We start from the raw sequence: 19090 nt of genomic DNA, 5'->3' as shown, positions 1-19090 counted from the left end.
CACAACCTTTCCAGGAAACCTCAACCTCCTCTCATTGCACACAAACCCAGTCTCTCCCATCTACTCAATCTCCCACTTCCAGCTCCACTCCCTCCAATACCTCAAAATTCCAATCAACACAATCTGGAACCACATCAACCTCATTTAGTAGTTAACCTTTCCTCCAAACCTCTCTCCCAATCCAAAACCTCTGTCCTTTCCAAAGGCCTCACCTTCAGCCCCACTCCCAGGTTCAACCAAACAGCCCTCGTCAAAGATTTACTGTCCTACACTCGTACTCTCTGCTGGAAATATCACTTTGCCACGAAGAAAAATGATCCTAATCCTACTCCTAATGATCCAACTACCCAAGACACTATCCAAATGGAACCCTGCCTGGAACAGTTCCGTCCTCCATCACAGCGGGACCCACCTCCTCTACCTCAAAATCACCCTCTCCAAACCTTCCAGGAATTTCTCACTTCCAGCCTTGCCTCTCAATCCTTCTTAAGAAACCTTAATCCTACTCCCAGCATCACCACTGCTGAAGCCCAAGCTATCCATGGTTTGAAAGCTGACTGATCCATCGTCATTCTTCTGGCGGACAAGGTTTCCATGACCGTGGTACTTGATCGTAGGGAGTATGTGGCTGAGGGACTGCGTCAGCTTTCAGACAACACCACATACAAAGTTTGCCAAGGTAATCCCATTCCTGATGCCCAGGCAGAGCTTCAAGGAATCCTCAGAACCTTAGGTCCCCTACAAAACCTTTCACCTGACTCCATCAACCTCCTGACCCCACTAACACCCCGCACCCCTACCTTCTACCTAAAATTCACAAACCCAATCATCCCGGCCGCCCCATTGTTGCTGGTTACCAAGCCCCCACAGAACGTATCTCTGCCTACGTAGATCAACACCTTCAACCCATTACATGCAGTCTCCCATCCTTCATCAAAGACACCAACCACTTTCTCAAATGCCTGGAATCCTTACCCAATCTGTTACCCTCGGAAACCATCCTTGTAAACATTGATGCCACTTCCTTATACACAAATATTCCGTATGTCCAGGGCCTTGCTGCGATGGAGCACTTCCTTTCACGCCGATCACCTGCCACCCTACCTAAAACCTCTTTCCTCATTACCTTAGCCAGCTTCATCCTGACCCACAACTTCTTCACTTTTGAAGGCCAGACATACCAACAATTAAAGGGAACAGCCATGGGTACCAGGATGGCCCCCTTAGACGCCAACCTATTCATGGGTCGCTTAGAGGAAGCCTTATTGGTGACCCAGGCCTGCCAACCCAAAGTTTGGTACAGATTTATTGATGACATCTTCATGATCTGGACTCACAGTGGATAAGAACTCCAGAATTTACTCTCCAACCTCAACTCCTTTGGTTCCAACAGATTCACCTGGTCCTACTCCAAATCCCATGCCACTTTCCTTGACGTTGACCTCCATCTGTCCAATGGTCAGCTTCACTCGTCTGTCCACATCAAACCCACCAACAAGCAGCAGTACCTCCATTATGACAGCTGCCACCCATTCCACATCAAACGGTCCCTTCCCTACAGCCTAGGTCTTCATGGCAAACGAATCTGCTCCAGTCTGGAATCCCTGGACAATTACACCAACAACCTGAAAACAGCTTTCGCATCCCGCAACTTCCCTCCCAACCTGGTACAGAAGCAAATGACCAGAGCCACTTCCTCATCCCCTCGAACCCAGAACCTCCCACAGAAGAGCCCCAAAAGTGCTCCAAATGTGAGGGGGGTGGGGGGGGGGGGGGAGGGAGGGAGACAAATGTCACAGCAGAATTCAACAATGTCAGTTGCTCAGTGACAATACTGGCACAGCTTTTTTTTTTTTTTTGTGGTTTCAGGGTGCACAACTACAATGGTCATTAGCGCCCTGACTAATTTAGAAATGTACCGCGAGGCACAAGGTTAAAACAGCAACTAAAAGGGACAACACTATAAAAGACGTATTAACAAACACAGGATTAAAAAACTACAGCATAATCAAACGTCCTTAGACAGGTGTGTCAAGTTGATAAAATGAAGAACGCGAGCAGCAGCTCCTGGGTCATCTGCTAAAATGGCATCCAGAGTACATGGCAGGCCAAGATCAAGACGCAGCGTAGTAAAATCTGGACAGGACGTTAAAATGTGGCGGACCGTCAGCAATTGCCCACATGGACAGAACGGCGCTGGCGCTGCCGTCAGCAGATGGCGATGGCTGAACTGGCAGTGTCCAATTCGTAGCTGGGCCAAAACGACCTCCTCCCGCCGAGAAGGACGTGAGGAAGACGTCCAAGCTATGGGAAGAGGTTTCAAGGCCCGAAGGTTGTTGTCCCTAAGTGCAGCCCAATCGGCATGCCACAGCGATAAAATGCGCCGACAAATGATCGTGCTACAATCTGATGAAGGGACACAACAAGAAGCCGTCCGAGGCTGGAGGACCGCAGCCTTGGCCGCGGCATCTGCAGCTTCGTTCCCAGGGATACCGACATGGCCAGGAACCCACATAAAGCTAACTGGAGACCTGTCATCCACCAGCTGCTGAAGAGAGCGTTGGATCCGGTGCACAAAAGGGTGAACCGGATACGGATCACTGAGGCTCTGGATGGCGCTCAGAGAATCGGAGCAGATGACATAAGCAGAATTTCGATGGTGGCAGACGTAAAGAACAGCCTGATAGAGGGCAAAGAGGTCAGCTGTGAAGACCGAACAATGGCCATCTAGCCGGTATTTGAAACTTTGTGCACCGACAATAAAAGAACACCCGACCCCGTCATTGGTCCTAAGCTGGCACCGCAATGAATAATGACGGAGATGAGGTCAAAATAAGGACTTCTGCCTTTTAAAACTACTGTTCCTTCTGCCAATCAACAAATGAATCAAAAATATTGAGATACACGATCAGAGAAGTGAAATCAATTAAAATTGCTCAACAGAGGAAATACAACGGGACCTGATAGTAATCCTGTGCAGTTCTCCATATGTTGTCTAAAAGAACGTGCTCCAATTCTGGCAGCAGTGTATCATAGAATGTTGAAGTGATGACATGTCTAAAGCAATTTTGGTCCAAACCAAATGTAGGTTTTCAAAAAGGGTCGTCTGACATGCACAAAGCTATAAATCTATATCATTGCAGAATTATGGAACGTCTTATGCTAATGTATCATATTACTTAAGAAACCAAATGTCTTCTCTTTAATAGGAATCAATGTGGACTCTACAAACTTTGAAACTCTTCTTCTTCCTCTGTTCTTTCACAAAATGTTGTATGATGTGTCTCATGTAAATGCTGCATTCTTTGAATTCTTGAAGGCTTTCAATACACTTCAGCATTACTGAACAAAATACAAGTTCACACAATATCAAACCTGATTTATATTTACGGTGGAATGACCACACAAAACTAGTGGTAGGAAATGTAGACAGCAGAGAAATTCACTAGAGCTGTTTATTAATCAGTAGGTTAGACAACATTTAACAGTGATCACGATACAAATTTTTGTATTGTACCATCAAGACATTATCTTCATTGTCCCATTTTGTATAGGCCACCACTTCCTTATGTCCCCTTGGCACAATATTTGACAATGTAACCTATGATCATCATCATCATCATCATCATCATTGTCATCGTTGTCAGATGTCACCTGGCATATTCCCATCAACCAGGAAGCAGCTTTACCATTTATATGTGCCAACTGCCCCGTACCTACACCTTTCTCTGTTTCTGACACCACAGTTCTGTAAGATGTCTGAAGATTTCTGGTCTGTCCTGGGTACTCTGTTAGAAGTAAGAACTCTTGACTGGTGATTGGCATCTGACTGATTTTCAGGAGTTGTTTCATTTGTTTTTGGTGTCATTTGAGAATGCCACAGCTTTTTCATAGATTTTAAGGCAGAAACTAATGCTGTGGTGCGGAAGTATCCAGTATCACAAATGACAAGGTTTCTTGTTAAACTAATCTGAATTACTCTCTGATGAAACTGACATAAAACCTAGACATCAGTATGAAAATTCTTGTTGCACTATAGATCACTGACTGCTAATGCTGAAAGGCATTTATTTATCTTCTAAAAACTGACATCATCATTTTAAAATGTTCAAAATAAACTTAATAAATCAAAACAACATTAGATAGCTGTACACAAAGGGAGATAAAATTTTTAATACAGAATTCTGAAGCAGCAGGCCACATAAATGATGAATATTGAAACAGCTGTAAAATTCTAAAACAAGGCGTTTTAAAACCTCCATGACAACAGAAAAGACCAATAATTTGAAGAGAGAAAATTGTCATAATCATAGAAGAAAAACAAAAAGCATTTCAAAAGTACACAACTACAGACACTTCTGAAGACAAAATTAAATACAGCCGTGTGAGTTGACATCTTGGCTGAAGTGCTGTAATAATGAATAGTTGTTTTTTTTTTTTTTTTTTTTTTTTTTTTTTTTTTTTTTTTTGGATCCCTTTCTAAACTACAAACAAAATTATTAATTTTATCTCTCTTTTCTTCTAGTTTCCCTTTTCTGATGGCTCATCATAATACAGAAAATGAATATTTAAACAACATGAGCAGCCAATGCCACCATTCTACGGTTGTAGATGTTTTTGGTTTGACATTTTATATTGAGCAGCCGAGGTCCTGCAACTATCTAATATAATGGTGGACTTACAGAGAAACATTAAATTTGTGAGTTTGAATGTGCCATTCGGGTGAAACAGTAGGCACATAGGCTGTCATATCAATGAACATGTGATTAATAGAAAATCAAAGGTAAACTATTTCCGAACTTTATGGTCAACATGCCAAGTGTCACAAAGTCAAAGAATAATTTGCTTCAACATAGATTAGAGTTCTGGCACGAAGAGAATCCAACTAATTGGTAGGTACTGAACAGATTTGGGGACAAAAGCAATTTGTGACACAACTTGATAAAAAGAAGGGGCTAGTTAATAGGACACATTCTGAGACATCAAGGAACCACTGATTTAGGGTTGGAGGCAAGTGTGTGTGGGGCCAACAGGTGAATACAGTGAGCAGGTTCAAAACGATAGGTTACACTAGTTATTCAGAGATGGAGATGCTTGCACAACATACAGTAGTGTGGAGAGGTATGTCAAATCAGTGTTCTGACTGAAGACAACAACAACAGCATGTTTGAGGCAGAATTAAACTCAACACTGAAGTTTTGTTAACAATAATAAAGCAGCAGCGGAAGAGGGACTTAAAATTGGACACATTTCAATAAACTGTTTGCAAATCTTGAAATGTTCCTGGTGTACTGGGTACTTTATGACAACATGGGAGTACAGCCCTAGAGGTGTGACATCGGCTACTCGTGTTGTGGAAATATTTATTTTCTTTATTAAGATAGCAGCTTCACACAGCAGTATTTAATGTTTATTAATGGCTACAGGCACACTCAAGGCTTCATTATTGTGCTCACATGATGACCACTGATAAATATTTTCACCACATATGCCTGGTGATGAAGCCTTGAGCTCCTCAAAACCAGTCATGGCTGTAAACAACATCAAATACATGTGTGAAGGGGAATCACATTAAAGAGGATAAATAACTATTTTTCTCCAAAACAAATTTATATCAACAGACATCACCAATGTCTTCCATTGGTTATAAATTGTGTGACATGGGTTGTTAATGTCAGTCTTTGTCAGCTCACTTGAAGATGTCTGGTAGGTGCCTAGATGAAAGACCATGTGTCACAGTAAATGGCTACCAGCTGCATTCCCAAATCATCAGCAATTATGTTGATTGCAGACTAAACTCAAAATTTCTTGGACTGCTAATAAATATGGGCAGGAGAAGAAGAACCACCATCACCTTGGCAAAAAGTAATTATTATACCAGTAATTAAAAAAAACAAAATCTTAAGGACTGTGAAAACTATACTGAGGAACACAGGTTAAGGAGACAATATAAAACTTTTTCCAAAACAAAACAAAACTTCAAACTAACTATGAATATCTGTAAGTGAAAAATAAACTATTTTCCTAAGGTAGGTCTCACTATGAAGCCTATATTGATCTAAAATATTTGATTCAACAACATAGAGAATTTAATACAGAAATACACACAGCATTCAATGGTTATATGGAAACACCTGACATAATGAATTAGCTAGTCGATGAAATGCCTAATCAAGTTATACAATCAGTATATAAATTATTCAGGGAAAATGTGAGCTCTATGAAATTAGGAACAGAAGTTACCGTTTGAGTATGGCAAGGTTTCTGTTTAACACTGACATCAATATAACTAAATATCACAGCAAAAACGTTTTTGTTACCAAAAGTAAGTAAATTCACCCTCAAGGAGGAAAACTTTGATAAAAGCAAAATTTATATGCAGATATTTCAATAACAGAGCAAATAAATTCTTTTTAGGATACTTACATGTTATCACACAAAACTACAACACAACATGCAATTATCAACAAGGTTTTCAGAACAACACAAGTCCACAAGCAAATAAGATGAATAGATTACACAGAAGAGTCTTAGCTTGACTAGTGTTCTGTTATTGTAGCTCAGTGCGAACATTTGCAATCAAGTTCAAGGAAACACTTAGAAGCCATGTAGATTAAATTTATGAGGAAAACTACTAGCCACAGTTCATGGGATCTTAACCACAATGAAACAACAGCCAAAGAGCTTAAAGTATCATTTATTGTAGGTTGATTTCAAGACCACAAACAATACGAGACTGGAATAGAAGGGAGAACCGATAGAGGTACTCAAGGTACCCTCTGCCACACACTGTCAGGTGGCTTGTGGAGTATGGATGTAGATGTAGACCAACAACAATATCAGAAGTTGAGTCCGCCTTGATGCAAAACACCTTGTTATATGTTTAGACCACAAACAAAATGTGCTGGCCGTGCACCAAGGCATGTTCAGCCACAGGATGATCCTCATTACCAACAAACACTGTCTGCCTGTGTCCATTCATGCGAATGGACAGTTATTCCCACATAGAAAGCTTCACAGTGTAGGCAGGTCAGTTGGTAAATCACGTGGGTGCTTTCACTCGTGGCTCTGCCTTTGATCGTGTACACCTTCCGGGTTACAGGACTGGAGTAGGCGGTGGTGGGAGGGTGCATGGGACAGGTTTTACACCGGGGGCGGTTACAAGGGTAGGGAAGGTGGTTTGGGGATTTCATAGGGATGAACTAAGAGGTTACAAAGGTTAGGTAGACGGCGGAAAGACACTACGCGGCCGGCGGAGGCTCCGGCGGGTTGATAAGATACACAAACATACACACAAGGTTCAGGCTTTCGCGGCTAGCAGTTGCTTCGTTGGGGGGGGGGGGGGGGGGGGGCGAGGGTAGGATGGGGGGATGTGGGTTTTGGGGGAGGGGGTGGGGAATCATTCCAATCCCGGGAGACATGTCTGCTTGTAACTATGTGCGGATGGGTGTGTGTGTGTGTGTGTGTGTGTGTGTGTGTGTGTGTGTATACCTTCCCGGGAGACATGTCTGCTTGTGACTGTGTGTGTGTGTGTGTGTGTGTGTGTGTGTGTGTGTGTGTGTGTGTGTGTGTGTGTGCCTGTCTTTTTTCCCCCCTAAGGTGTCTTTCCGCTCCCGGGATTGGAATGACCCCTTACCCTCTCCCTTAAAACCCACATCCTTTCATCTTTCCCTCCCCTTCCCTCTTTCCTGATGAAGCAACCGTTGGTTTGAATTTTGTGTGTGTTTGTGTGTCTGTTTGGTGAGTCACATCATCTTTGTTTTCAGATATGTTTTTCCCACGTGGAATGTTTCTCTCTATTATAATAATATTTCATAACATTTAAATGAAGTCTTAAGTTCTTACATAACCACAGTCTCGTAAATTAGGACATTTCGAAAAAAATGCACCAAGTTTTAGAAACAATCATTGGTCTACACTATGTATCAGTCCATTACCATAGCCAGTTTTCCTCCAGTGACATTTGCTGACTTTGACAACTCATTACGAAGTTATAACATTGAAATACAAAACAATACCCCAACAAATCTTGTCATAATCTATGTAACATGCAAGACAAATACGAAAAACCAATAACCAACTGCATAGGCCTGATCTGTAATAGCCAGATCAATAAATGTCAATCTTGCACTATCTGTATCGAAAACAAAAGTAATCAATTCATATGTTCTGCCAAAAAAAGTCATTAGATTCACTGATTATCACTGGCTACTGTATAGTCCTACTATCAACTGATTAACTATGACAAATGGAAATGAGCTGCCAACAGCAGCCCATAGCAGAAGAGATACCAACACTTTAACCTGTTTGAAAGCTCTGGAGACAAATTTGAGAGTCCTCACTGCTCATATAAAAAAAATATAAACCCAAAATTTATAATCTAGTAATAATTTTTACATTCACTATCAGAGAATGAATTGGCCCAAATACATTCACATTTAAAACTGTGCGCTATATGAACAGAAATCTTAATTAATGCCCACCTTTTCTCCTACAACCCCAGTGAGAAGGGTTTTGCTTAACTCTTTCCTTTCCTTATTATGAACTGATCTCACCAATTGCTATAAGTTAAGAAATAAATTACCTTGCATATATGTTGTTGGATGGAGAGCAAGTAAATTGTGACTCCGAATGTAACTTTACATTTCGAAATAAATCACAAAAGTTTTCAAACAGCTCAAGGAGTTCTTCAGATGTATTCTCATACACAGCTATAACTTCAGTAGTAACGATATTGTACACCACAAAAAAGGATGACTGAGCATTGGCCTCTGTTGCTTTTAATGTAACAATATCTTCACTTGCATACTTGACAAGCAGATGATTCTCATCCAGAAGCTGCATCCTCCACATTCGGAGTGCCCTAAACTAAATCAGAGAAGGAATGGTTTAGTAGAAATCGGCTTTAAGTAAACTACAGTAATGTGATGTTACATAGCATTTCAATTGTACAATAAAACTTACCTGATCGAAGTACTGATAAAATTTCCGTAGTTCATACGGGTCATTGGTTGTATCCGAAATATGCTTCGCTCTCTTGAACAAGAAAACCAACAGTCTGTGTTTCATACAGTTTATACTTTTTTCTCTAAAGGCTCGGTAATTAATAGAATTCTGTCCTGGGTTCGATACTGGTGACAGAATGAAGTCATCATCCTCATAACAGAAACGACCAATAGTTCGCACACTTATAAACATGCCGTCACACAACTGAAAAATATGTATTGTCTGATGCTGTACTGAGAGTACAGCTAATGTATCTTTGTATAAGTACAAACCCTGATTGTGAGATAAGAATATTTTATCAACTTTAAACATTTTGGTATCACAAAGACGGCCAGCTTGAATGTCAACTAGATGAAGAGAGTAATCCTCCAATGGTGAGCGAGGGTTTGGTGTCACCGATTCGTTATTAGTATAAATTTCATAAAAATGAGGGCGCAAATCGTCTGGAATAAAAGCTGCCGAACCAACAATAACATACCGACCATCGTCGGTAAACAAGCTGCACTCTCTATTAAGTTGCTCTCCACTCTGCGCAACATTGACGGTATATTTGATCTTAAAGAAACGACTGAAGACTGAACTTCGTATGTACTCACTCTCTCGGTCGCTGGTGTGTCCAATATATTCGCCCTTACAGTTCTGAACGAGGTCGGCAGCTGCTGAACATCCCTGATATTCATAGATTTCCAGCGATGTCTGATCGGATGAAAATGCAATGAAGTACTGGCCATCTGGACTGAATTTTCGGAGAAAACAAGGTGGTTTCTCGACATTTATTATTGTGAAATTTGGGAAAACGTTTTGATGAAATTCCCTAGCAACGTGGAAATGTGTACCCGGATGAACGGCTCCAAATGTTTCTCTCTTCCTTAATCGGTGGACAATATTCTGTGGAGGGATGTATCTTGGTTTTATGGTGTGTTTACAGGTGTCTTCGTTCAGATTGTCTTCCATTGTTCATAAACGTTGCAACACTACACGTTTTCCTATACATGTTGATGCCGCTTTTAGCTTATGAAAACTGTGAAAAACATGACGAACTTCTTTACACGTATCCACAGGTACGCAGTACGTCAACAAACATACTTTACAGACGACTCAGTTTCCATCGCACTTTTGTTTATCATGCTGTACAACTCACAGTTATGGTAAACTAAGAAAAACGCTACAGAGACATCATTTTCACAAAGATGTTCTCAGTGGCAAATGTCATTGAGCACACAGCACAGTCCATTGTATCTAAACACTAGAATGTTAATGAAAGATATGCAGCATATGAGTAAATGATGTCAATATGTGATTGACGTAGACATCATGTTGTAGTTCCCTGATTCACTTTTGTTTTCTGAAAACATGCAGAAACATTAACTGTTTCTTACATCTTTGGGTTTTTTTTGTGGAAGAATGTTGTAAATTTCCACGTGGCTGAGTTATACAGATAAATAATACAAACAATAATATACTGTGAAGTTTAACAACATGTAAAAATCTTTGGGTATTATAGTAATGGGTTGCGTTAACGCCTCACACCAGTGGTTTACGGTTGGAAGGCCTGCTGGAGAGTAATATAGAACCTATATCGTGGAACATCGTTTTAGGTGGTGAGAATTTAAGTCTGAATATAAAATACAACCATGGCTGAAGCAGTTGTGGAGGCGCCTCCACTTTCTAGATTTTTTTGTCATAAATGCAGTGTGGAAATAACTCCGTTGCTACCGGTAAGTTTGACAGCACATTTGCGTGTTATTTAGATATGGGGAAAATTTGTGATCTGTCACTAGGACCAGATAATTTTATCACATCTTTCATGTAACATAAGTACAGGATTTCAGTATTATTACGTTATTTGTTGTAATCTGGATCTATTTCTTTTTTACATCGATATTAATACATGGGTTGAAATTGGGCCTCATATCCTGTCACATTTGTGTGTTTGTGTTTTTATACATGAGCTTCATTTCACGTTTCCGCGTGTGAAAGTTTCATTTTTTTATCAGAAAAAGCATTTGTTTACACAAATTATTTTTGTATGTTTGTTTTTGTGTCACCATATTACGAAATTCGTTTCCATTAAGCAGATCACAAGAATGCTTTATCTCGGGGTGTATAACTGAACTGAATAAATGCTTGAAGTGCTGTTAATACCATTACTCAATACGGTTAGTTTCGTGAGGTCCGAAGCGTTTTCCACCAAAGCTAGAAAGACAAGTCTGTTACATGACCTGCTACTTGTGTTATCGAACCATTGTTCAACGACATTCCACCTTAAAGATGTTTTTAATTTATCTTTCACAGATTTTTACTATTTTCTTACTTATACTATTCATTAGTCGTATAATTGAATACTTCTGTTGTGTGCTAGATTGTATTGTTAACATTCCATAGATAACCGGATTGATACGTACTGACTACCTAAAATTTATCTAGTGATTTGGTCATGGCATGTTTAGTATTGTATTTTTTTTTTTTTTTGTGATGTGAGCTAGGTAACTCCAGCAATAAAATGATAAAAACATGGGAAATGTGTGCTACACAATACACAATTATGTTTTTGTTTACGAACTTTTTCTCATTAATGTAGAAACGACTATGAAAACCAAAGTTTTGGAAAGCTAAATCAGGTAATTAAATTATATGAAGCACAAGGAATGTAGGAAAATATCATTTATCCCTGTTATGTGATTGCAGGTTTTGTTGCCCTATTCTAGTGATAAAATCTTCTTTGGTGATCACCCGAGACAGTTTCACACCATTGCGTAGCTGATCACCCAAACAGATTTTGCCATGGCAAAACAAAGAAACTAAAGTTCGAACGTAATTGGACCGAGTCATGTGCTGCAGAGGAAATTCAAAAACTGAAAATTTATAAATCGTGTAATAATAGCATTTTGTTTAAAGTAGTAAGCATATGTTACTGTAATATTACAGTTGATGATTTTTCAGATTTTTTTTTAGCTATTAATGGGAAATGATAGGTTGAAAAAGTAGAATGCAACAGGTGAAAATTATACAACTAAATTGGCCATGTTTCAGTGCATTGCAGTTGTTCGTTTCTGTGTTGTTTATAGGAACTTTTACATTCGAATTACCTTTAAGAACATTCAGAATGAGAGGAACGACTTGTTTCACTATCCTGTCAATCATGCGTAAAGGAATTTGAAACTGATACTGGTTGATGCTCCACGTGCCAGAATATTTGTTGTTTCCAAGGAGTGTTATTAAATAAAGCTGATCTGTATGAAAAGTCTGATATCAATGATTTTATAGCTCTGCTTATAATATATTTATGGTCAATTTCGAAGTAAATAAACGTCCAGTCTAAAACGGAATGTCCTATATCTCTGGAAGAGAAGAAAGTTGATGGCATTAACATGACTAAGCACATGTCATATGCTGAGGCAAATAAGACTTTTTAAATTTTTCATTGTCTTGATACATCGTAAGTCTAGCTGTAGAAAGGTATTTGTAATCATCAGGAACTTTTTGGATAAACATAGCAGGTTACCAATAAATGCTGTAAAGAAGAGGAAGGGGAGGCTGGCTAAGCTTATAGGTGACAGTGTAGTGGGTGGTGGTGGTGGTGGTATCACTCATGGAAAAATTCCTGTAGTAGCTGGTGTTAGAGCTGCACCTTTTTTAGACTGAAGTCAGCTGATAGGTATACCTGCTTAAAGGAAGTGCCTCTAACTAAGGGCTCATCTCCAGAGGATGTAATGTTTCCAAGTAGAGAAGGAATTAGCATATTTCATCAAAATATAAGATGTATTAGAGATAAAGTTAGTGAATTTGCTAATAGGTGTTAACTCTGAAATTATTGGTACACCAGAACACCACTTAAATATTTTGATAATTCAGAGGCTTCCTTTACCAGGCTACAGATTAGCTGGTTGTTTCTCAAGGAGTTTCTTGCAGGGTGGGGGAGTGGCTCTGTACGTAAAAAAACTGTATTTCATTTGAGTCCATAGATGTATCATGGCACTGCACTGAACAGATATTTGAAAGTTGTGCAGCATTAGTTGAATTTAGTGAAACTAAACTTCTAATTGCTGTTGTTTATAGATCCCCTAACTCCAACTTCAGAGCATTTTTCCTTAAGCTGGAGAGGGTTCTTGATTCACTCTGTAGGAAGTACCAGAAAGTAGTTATATGTGGTGACTTGTGCAAGAAAAAGGACGTTGGTAGATCTCCTAAATTCATATGATCTGATGCAAACAATGTTTTTTCCAAGTAGGGTGCAGGGGAACAGTATAACAGTCATAGACAATATTTTTATTCATTCTTTGTTACTAGATGGACATTGTTAGTAAACGGGGGAATGGCCTTTCAGACCATGATGCACAAATTTTGACACTAAAAGGTTTTTGTACTCAACATATTTAATTACTAACTACGTAGGAAAGGTAATCCAACAGCAATATAGATTTTTTTCAAAACTTGTCAAGGAACATGAGTGGCAAGATGTTTATAGTGCTGATAATATAAATGATAAATACAGTGCTTTCCATAACACATTTCTCATGCTCTTTGAGAGTTGATTTCATTAGAACATTCTAAATGAGGTACTAGCAGTAATGGACAGTCCGGTTGGCTGACTAGTGGGATAAGGATATTGTGTAGAACAAAGCCGGAATTATATCAAAATGTTAGACTTAGTCACAATCAAGTGACAGTAGCCCATTACAAACATTATTTTAAGGTGCTTAAAAATGTTATTAGCAAGGCAAAAAGTATGTGGTATGCAAATAGAATAGCTAATTCACAGGATAAAATTAAAGCCATATGGTCAGTTGTGAAGGAACTGTCTGGTCAGCAGCACAAGGTTGATGATATAAAGTCAGTTCACAGTAATAATATTTCTGTTACTGATAAATCAGATACGTGTACAGTATTTAACAACCATTTTCTGAGCTTTGCTGGTGAATTAAATAAAAATTTAGTTTCTACAGGAAATCTTATATATTTCTTAGCAAATGCCTTTCCGAGATTGATGTCTGAAATACTCCTCTGTGATAAAGACAAGAGGGAGATGGAGTCAATAATTAAATCACTGAAGACCAAGGACTCTCATGGTTATGATGGAGTGTCTAGCAGAATATCAAAGTACTGTGCTGCACATGTTAGCCCTGTATTTAGCGATATATGTAATTTTTCCTTTAGGAATGGTCAGTTTCCTGAGCAATTAAAGTACACAGTAATAAAAAGGTAGAAAGGGATAATGTAGATAATTTTAGACCTATTTCTATGTCATCAGTGTTTGCAAAAGTTATCGAAAAGGCTGTGAATGTAAGGTTAATTGCTCATTTTATATCACATGATTTGCTATCAAATGTACAGTTCGGCTTTAGAAGTCGTTTGACAACTGAAAATGCTATATTCTCTTTTCTTTGTGAGTTTCTGGATGGGCTAAACAAAAAGTTTCGAACGCTTGGTGTATTTTTTTTTTTTTAATTTAACAAAGGCATTTGACTGTGTTGATCTCACAATATTGCTCCAGAAGTTGGACCATTACAGAATAAGGGGAGTAGCTCACAATTGGTTCACCTCTTAATTTAGCAACAGGCAGCAAAAGGTCATTGTTAACCATGTTGAAAATGACTGTGATGTGGGATCTGAATGGGGTACTGTCAAGTGGGAGTGGGGGGAGGAGATCAGTGTTAGGGCCGCTCCTGTTCCTTATTTATATAAATGATATGCCCTCTAGTATTATGGGTAACTCTAAAATATTTCTGTTTCCTCATGACACCAGCTTGGTAGTAAAGGATGTGTGCAACATTGACTCGGTTTCAAGTAGTGCAATACATGACCTCAGTTCATGGCTTGTAGAAAATAAACTGACGTTAAATCACAGTAAAACTCAGTTTTTGCAGTTTCTAACACACAATTCAACAAAACCTGACTTTTTAATCTCACAGAACGGGTATATGATTAGTGAAACTCAAGAGTTCAAATTCTTAGGTGTTCAGATAGATAGTAAGCTGTCGTGGAAAGCCCATGTACACTTTTATGTTGTAAGTTCATGTAGTGACACGTTCCATGACCTAGGAGATTTGCTCCTCATTTTGGTCCTACGGAACTTGACATGTAAATAAATAAATAAAATAAACAAATAAAAATCTAGTGTCTCAATACACTACTTGGAGACTACCTTGGCTGTGTCAAAGTATATCACGAAATTCACTATCCAACAGTTCTCTGCTGTCATCAGACATTAATGAAGAGTGCTTGTTGGAACTGTCACCACAATGACAGCGAGAGGGTAATTGATTTTTTTTTTTTTTTTTTTTTACTACTTATGATCTGTTTTGTGTGTTGTCATGAGACATGGGGCTAGCAACAGGCATCAATTAAAACCGCTACACAATATTAAAAAGGTGGAAAAGTATTTAATTTTTTTGTATAAACTTTATGCTTTCTGGGGACCTTCCTAACTAATAAAGAGAGGCAGTCTGGATTGCTGTCATGAAATCAGCGACTGACTATATAATGCCCAATTCTTATTGTAGTGCTCTCATACTCACCAAGTAGAAAAAGCATTTGGTCAACAGAGATTTGGTGTAGGCCATAGATTGCTGGAATTTGGTCTTAAATTTGGTTGCAATTCTTTTTTTTCTTTTAACGCACTGAAAAAAGTTGGCACAAGAGATTTAAAATAGTACATGTTCAAGGCACAGCTACAGTGCAGCAGTTTGAATGTTGTGGCTGGCAGCAATTGAAAACATGAGTCAGTCTTGAAGACTACAGATTCATGCCAACATGCATAGAGTAGAACAGTTACAGAAACAGACAGTAGCAACTGTTGTTTATACTAAATTTGTCATTTAAATTTTTATTAAAAGAAATCATGTTTTAGGATTCTGAATTTCAGAACAATATTTTGTAAAAATGTGCTTTCTCGTTGTATGTTTTATCAAAAGTTTACAAAAATGAAAACTTGTGATTTTTATGGCTGTAGGGTTTAAGAGGAGCATTCCGGTACCTAAAAGTTTTTGAAATTAGGCTCTGCTTGCAATTACCTAAGTCAGTTACATTGTAAGTTCAGGGCAGTATCACTCAATCTTCTGTAATCTCACTTTGTCGGAGATGCTTTCTCATGCTGAAAAAAACTAGGCTATAAAGGCAATTTTTTTGGTCTTGTGAAGTCTGACAGTTGGTGGAATAATTTTGTAAGGCAGCTTCAAAAATTGGCTGTTCCGTGTCATTTTCCCAGTTTTATACAGTTCTTTCTCTCCTAATATGTTAAAAAATATTGAGTTGGCAGTATCTTGGTAGACAGATACTAACTAAAGAAGGGTGTCCTCGGAGATTTGGTCATAGTGTACCTATATTTTCTGTAACAGTTAATCCCATTGTATTCATTCTAGCATGTGTTTGTTGTGATTAACTTTACTGCATTCCCCTCTTCCTCCAACATTGCTGTAACTGACTTTAAAATTTGTGCTTTCAATCAGATGAGGTATTTGAAAATTTGCAGAGAGAATCAGCTAAATGATGTATTGATTTGACTGAACTAGCATCCTCCACAATGACTGAATTAAGACTAAGAACACAGAGCCAAAAAAGAGTAAATATGTGTGTGCATTTCTGAAAACTAGGAGCTTTACCTTGACAGAACTGAAACTAAGTCCAAGTATTTCAATAGTCCCACTGCTTTAGTGGTTGCTTTTGTTCTTTTACAATATAAAGTTTTGAACACAAATAAATGAATGGATAAATAAATAAGTTTTCATAGTACAAGATCATACATGTAATTATCATCAGAGAAACCCACTAGCTGCATTTTACTTCTGCTGTTGGAGTACTCTACACCATAACTTGCTATTTGAGAAATTCTCTTTACTGCTTGTTGATGCATATTGTTATAACTGTTCAAATGTGTGTTTTACACTTTTCATCATCATTGAAATATCTAGTTGCAAGATAACCGACAAAGACATAACTGATCTGATTGCTTCAATGTGCGACATTTTCTAAGTTCAGATTATTGTTTATTAATGCACTTGAGGATCAACTAGAACACTCAAACCAATGGCATGCCCCATTACAAACTCTTCAGTTCTTCTTCTCCTGTATACCGATTGAGGTATTAACATTTTCTTTCCCATACAATCCCGCTCACTTTCCACTCCCACAAAACAATGGCTATCTCTCGTTGGAATACGAAAAGATTCTTCTAGTGATGTGATGATTTTTATGAATCACTTTCATATACTTGGATGTGATAAGTTAATCATCTATAAATAATGCTAACTTAACAACTTTACCAATGATTATTCCACAGATTAAACAAGGAGCAACATAATCTGCTTGAAAATGTAGAGACTTCTTGTTCCAGCACCAAGAAGCCTGCTTAAATCTTTTACAGCAACTTCGCAACTGCGTAGATTTCAGCACTCGTTATGTCAATCACCAGTGCTTCACTCATTTTTTTATTTTATTTTAAATTGTTTTCTGTTTTTTCAGTATCCCTCCATCTTCTGTTCATGTTGTACCCAAGTTCTTATTTATTCTACAGTGAAAGCTTTCAAAATTCAATATTTTATTCTTGGAAAGATTTCTGTCTGTTATTCTCAATTCTTTGATGTTTCTTTCTAGATATCTTGTTATTTCTGTAATCCATGCTACTGTTAATTTCTTCTTCCAGAAATATGCGAATATTTGTTTCATAAGCCTGTTCTCATTCATTTGGTTTAGGCGCCCAGAAAAAATTAATCTTCTTTTAGTAATTACTTCTGATATTTTCTCTATATTCTTATGGATCTCTTCATGACTTCTGATTTTCCAGCCGTCTGTAGTTCGTATTGCACGCATTACTTTCTAATTATCCATCTTTCAAGTACCTCTGTTCTGTCCGGCTTATGGTGTTTTTTTTCTTTTTTTTTCCCCTCTAGATATGTATTTTTTGTTGTAGACGTTCTTTGTCAAACTATATGTTCTCTCCATTACTGAAAATGTTTCTAGTCCATTCTCTTGTATAATTTCTCTAAGACATTTGAATTTACTTAGTTGCTCTGTTTTACCTATTTCTGTTTCTATGAATTTTGACTTGACTTGACTTAATTCCTTTGGCCCCTATGGGGGCATAGGGCATCCAGGAGAACTCACCATCTGTTTGTGTCTTTGGCCATTTGCCTCAATTCTGTCCAGGTCTTGCCAACTCTTTTTGCTTCCCCTTCCACTGTCCTCTTCCATGTGCCCCTTGGTCTTCCTTGTTCCCTGGGGATTCCATTCCAACGCTTTTTTTCTCAATGGCTCCATCTGGTTTTCTTAAGGTGTGCCCCAACCATCCCCACTTTCTCTCTCGTATCTGGTCTTCTATAGGTATCTAGTTTGTTCTTCGCCAGAGCTCCTCATTACATATTTTTTCTGGCCACCAGATATTCAAGATGCGTCGAAGACATCTATTTACGAAGCTTTGTAACTGGGATGTTATCTTTTTATCCATTTTCCAGCTTTCATTGGCGTACAGGAGGACAGCCTTCACATTTGTATTAAAAATACAGATTTTTGTTTTGTATGTGATATTTCTATTTTTCCATATTGAATACAATTGTATGAAGGCAGCATTTGCCTTTTTAATGCGGTTTTTCACGTCATCTCCAGCTCCTCCATCTTCTGCCACTATACTACCCAGATACAGGAATGAGTTGACAGCCTCTACCCGCTGCTCACCTATTGACAATGGCACCTCCATGTTCCCTGAATTTACTCTCATTTCCTTTGTTTTGCCTATATTTATCTTGAGGCCAGCAGTCTCTGCTTCTTCTTTCAGCAAGTTTAATTTAGCTTGCATATCAGTCAGCCTTGGAGCTAGTAAAACTATATCGTCTGCAAAATCCAAATCCTCCAGACGTTCGTGGATCCCCCACTGGATCCCTCGTCTCCTGCCTGCTGTGACTCTTCTCATAACAGAGTCTAGAACGAGTAGAAAAAGTGTTGGTGACAAAATGCAACCCTGACGGACTCCAGTTGTTACTTTTATGGGCTCTGTCATATTTCCCTTGTGGAGTATTCAGCATTTGTAGCCATCATATAGATCTTTTATGATGTTTAAGAACTTCTGTGGTGTGCCATCCGCAATACCTGC

General features: G+C 38.6%; 2 protein-coding genes across 4 annotated transcripts in view; one reads left to right on the top strand and one right to left on the bottom strand.

Annotated features, from left to right (window-relative positions):
* Positions 1-10182, bottom strand: part of LOC126282061 (DET1 homolog) — a 52900-nt gene extending 42718 nt beyond the window's left edge. For all 3 annotated transcript variants that reach the window (XM_049981502.1, XM_049981504.1, XM_049981503.1), the window contains exons 1-2: positions 8965-10182; positions 8585-8868 (exon numbers count right to left, since the gene is read on the bottom strand). In XM_049981502.1, coding sequence (XP_049837459.1) covers positions 8585-8868; positions 8965-9960 — 1280 coding nt within the window. In that variant the 5' untranslated portion in view covers positions 9961-10182. The remainder of the gene's footprint in view (positions 1-8584; positions 8869-8964) is intronic.
* A 383-nt stretch (positions 10183-10565) lies between these two features.
* The window catches only part of LOC126282062 (E3 ubiquitin-protein ligase Iruka-like), a 151639-nt gene continuing 143114 nt past the window's right edge, over positions 10566-19090 (top strand). Inside the window, exon 1 of the mRNA XM_049981505.1 lies at positions 10566-10724. Within this exon, the coding sequence (XP_049837462.1) occupies positions 10641-10724 (84 nt within the window). The 5' untranslated portion in view covers positions 10566-10640. The remainder of the gene's footprint in view (positions 10725-19090) is intronic.

Source organism: Schistocerca gregaria, chromosome 7 (genome assembly GCF_023897955.1).
Source record: "Schistocerca gregaria isolate iqSchGreg1 chromosome 7, iqSchGreg1.2, whole genome shotgun sequence".
In the NCBI taxonomy this organism is placed as follows: Eukaryota; Metazoa; Arthropoda; class Insecta; order Orthoptera; family Acrididae; genus Schistocerca; species Schistocerca gregaria.
This window is presented reverse-complemented; position numbering and strand designations above follow the sequence as displayed.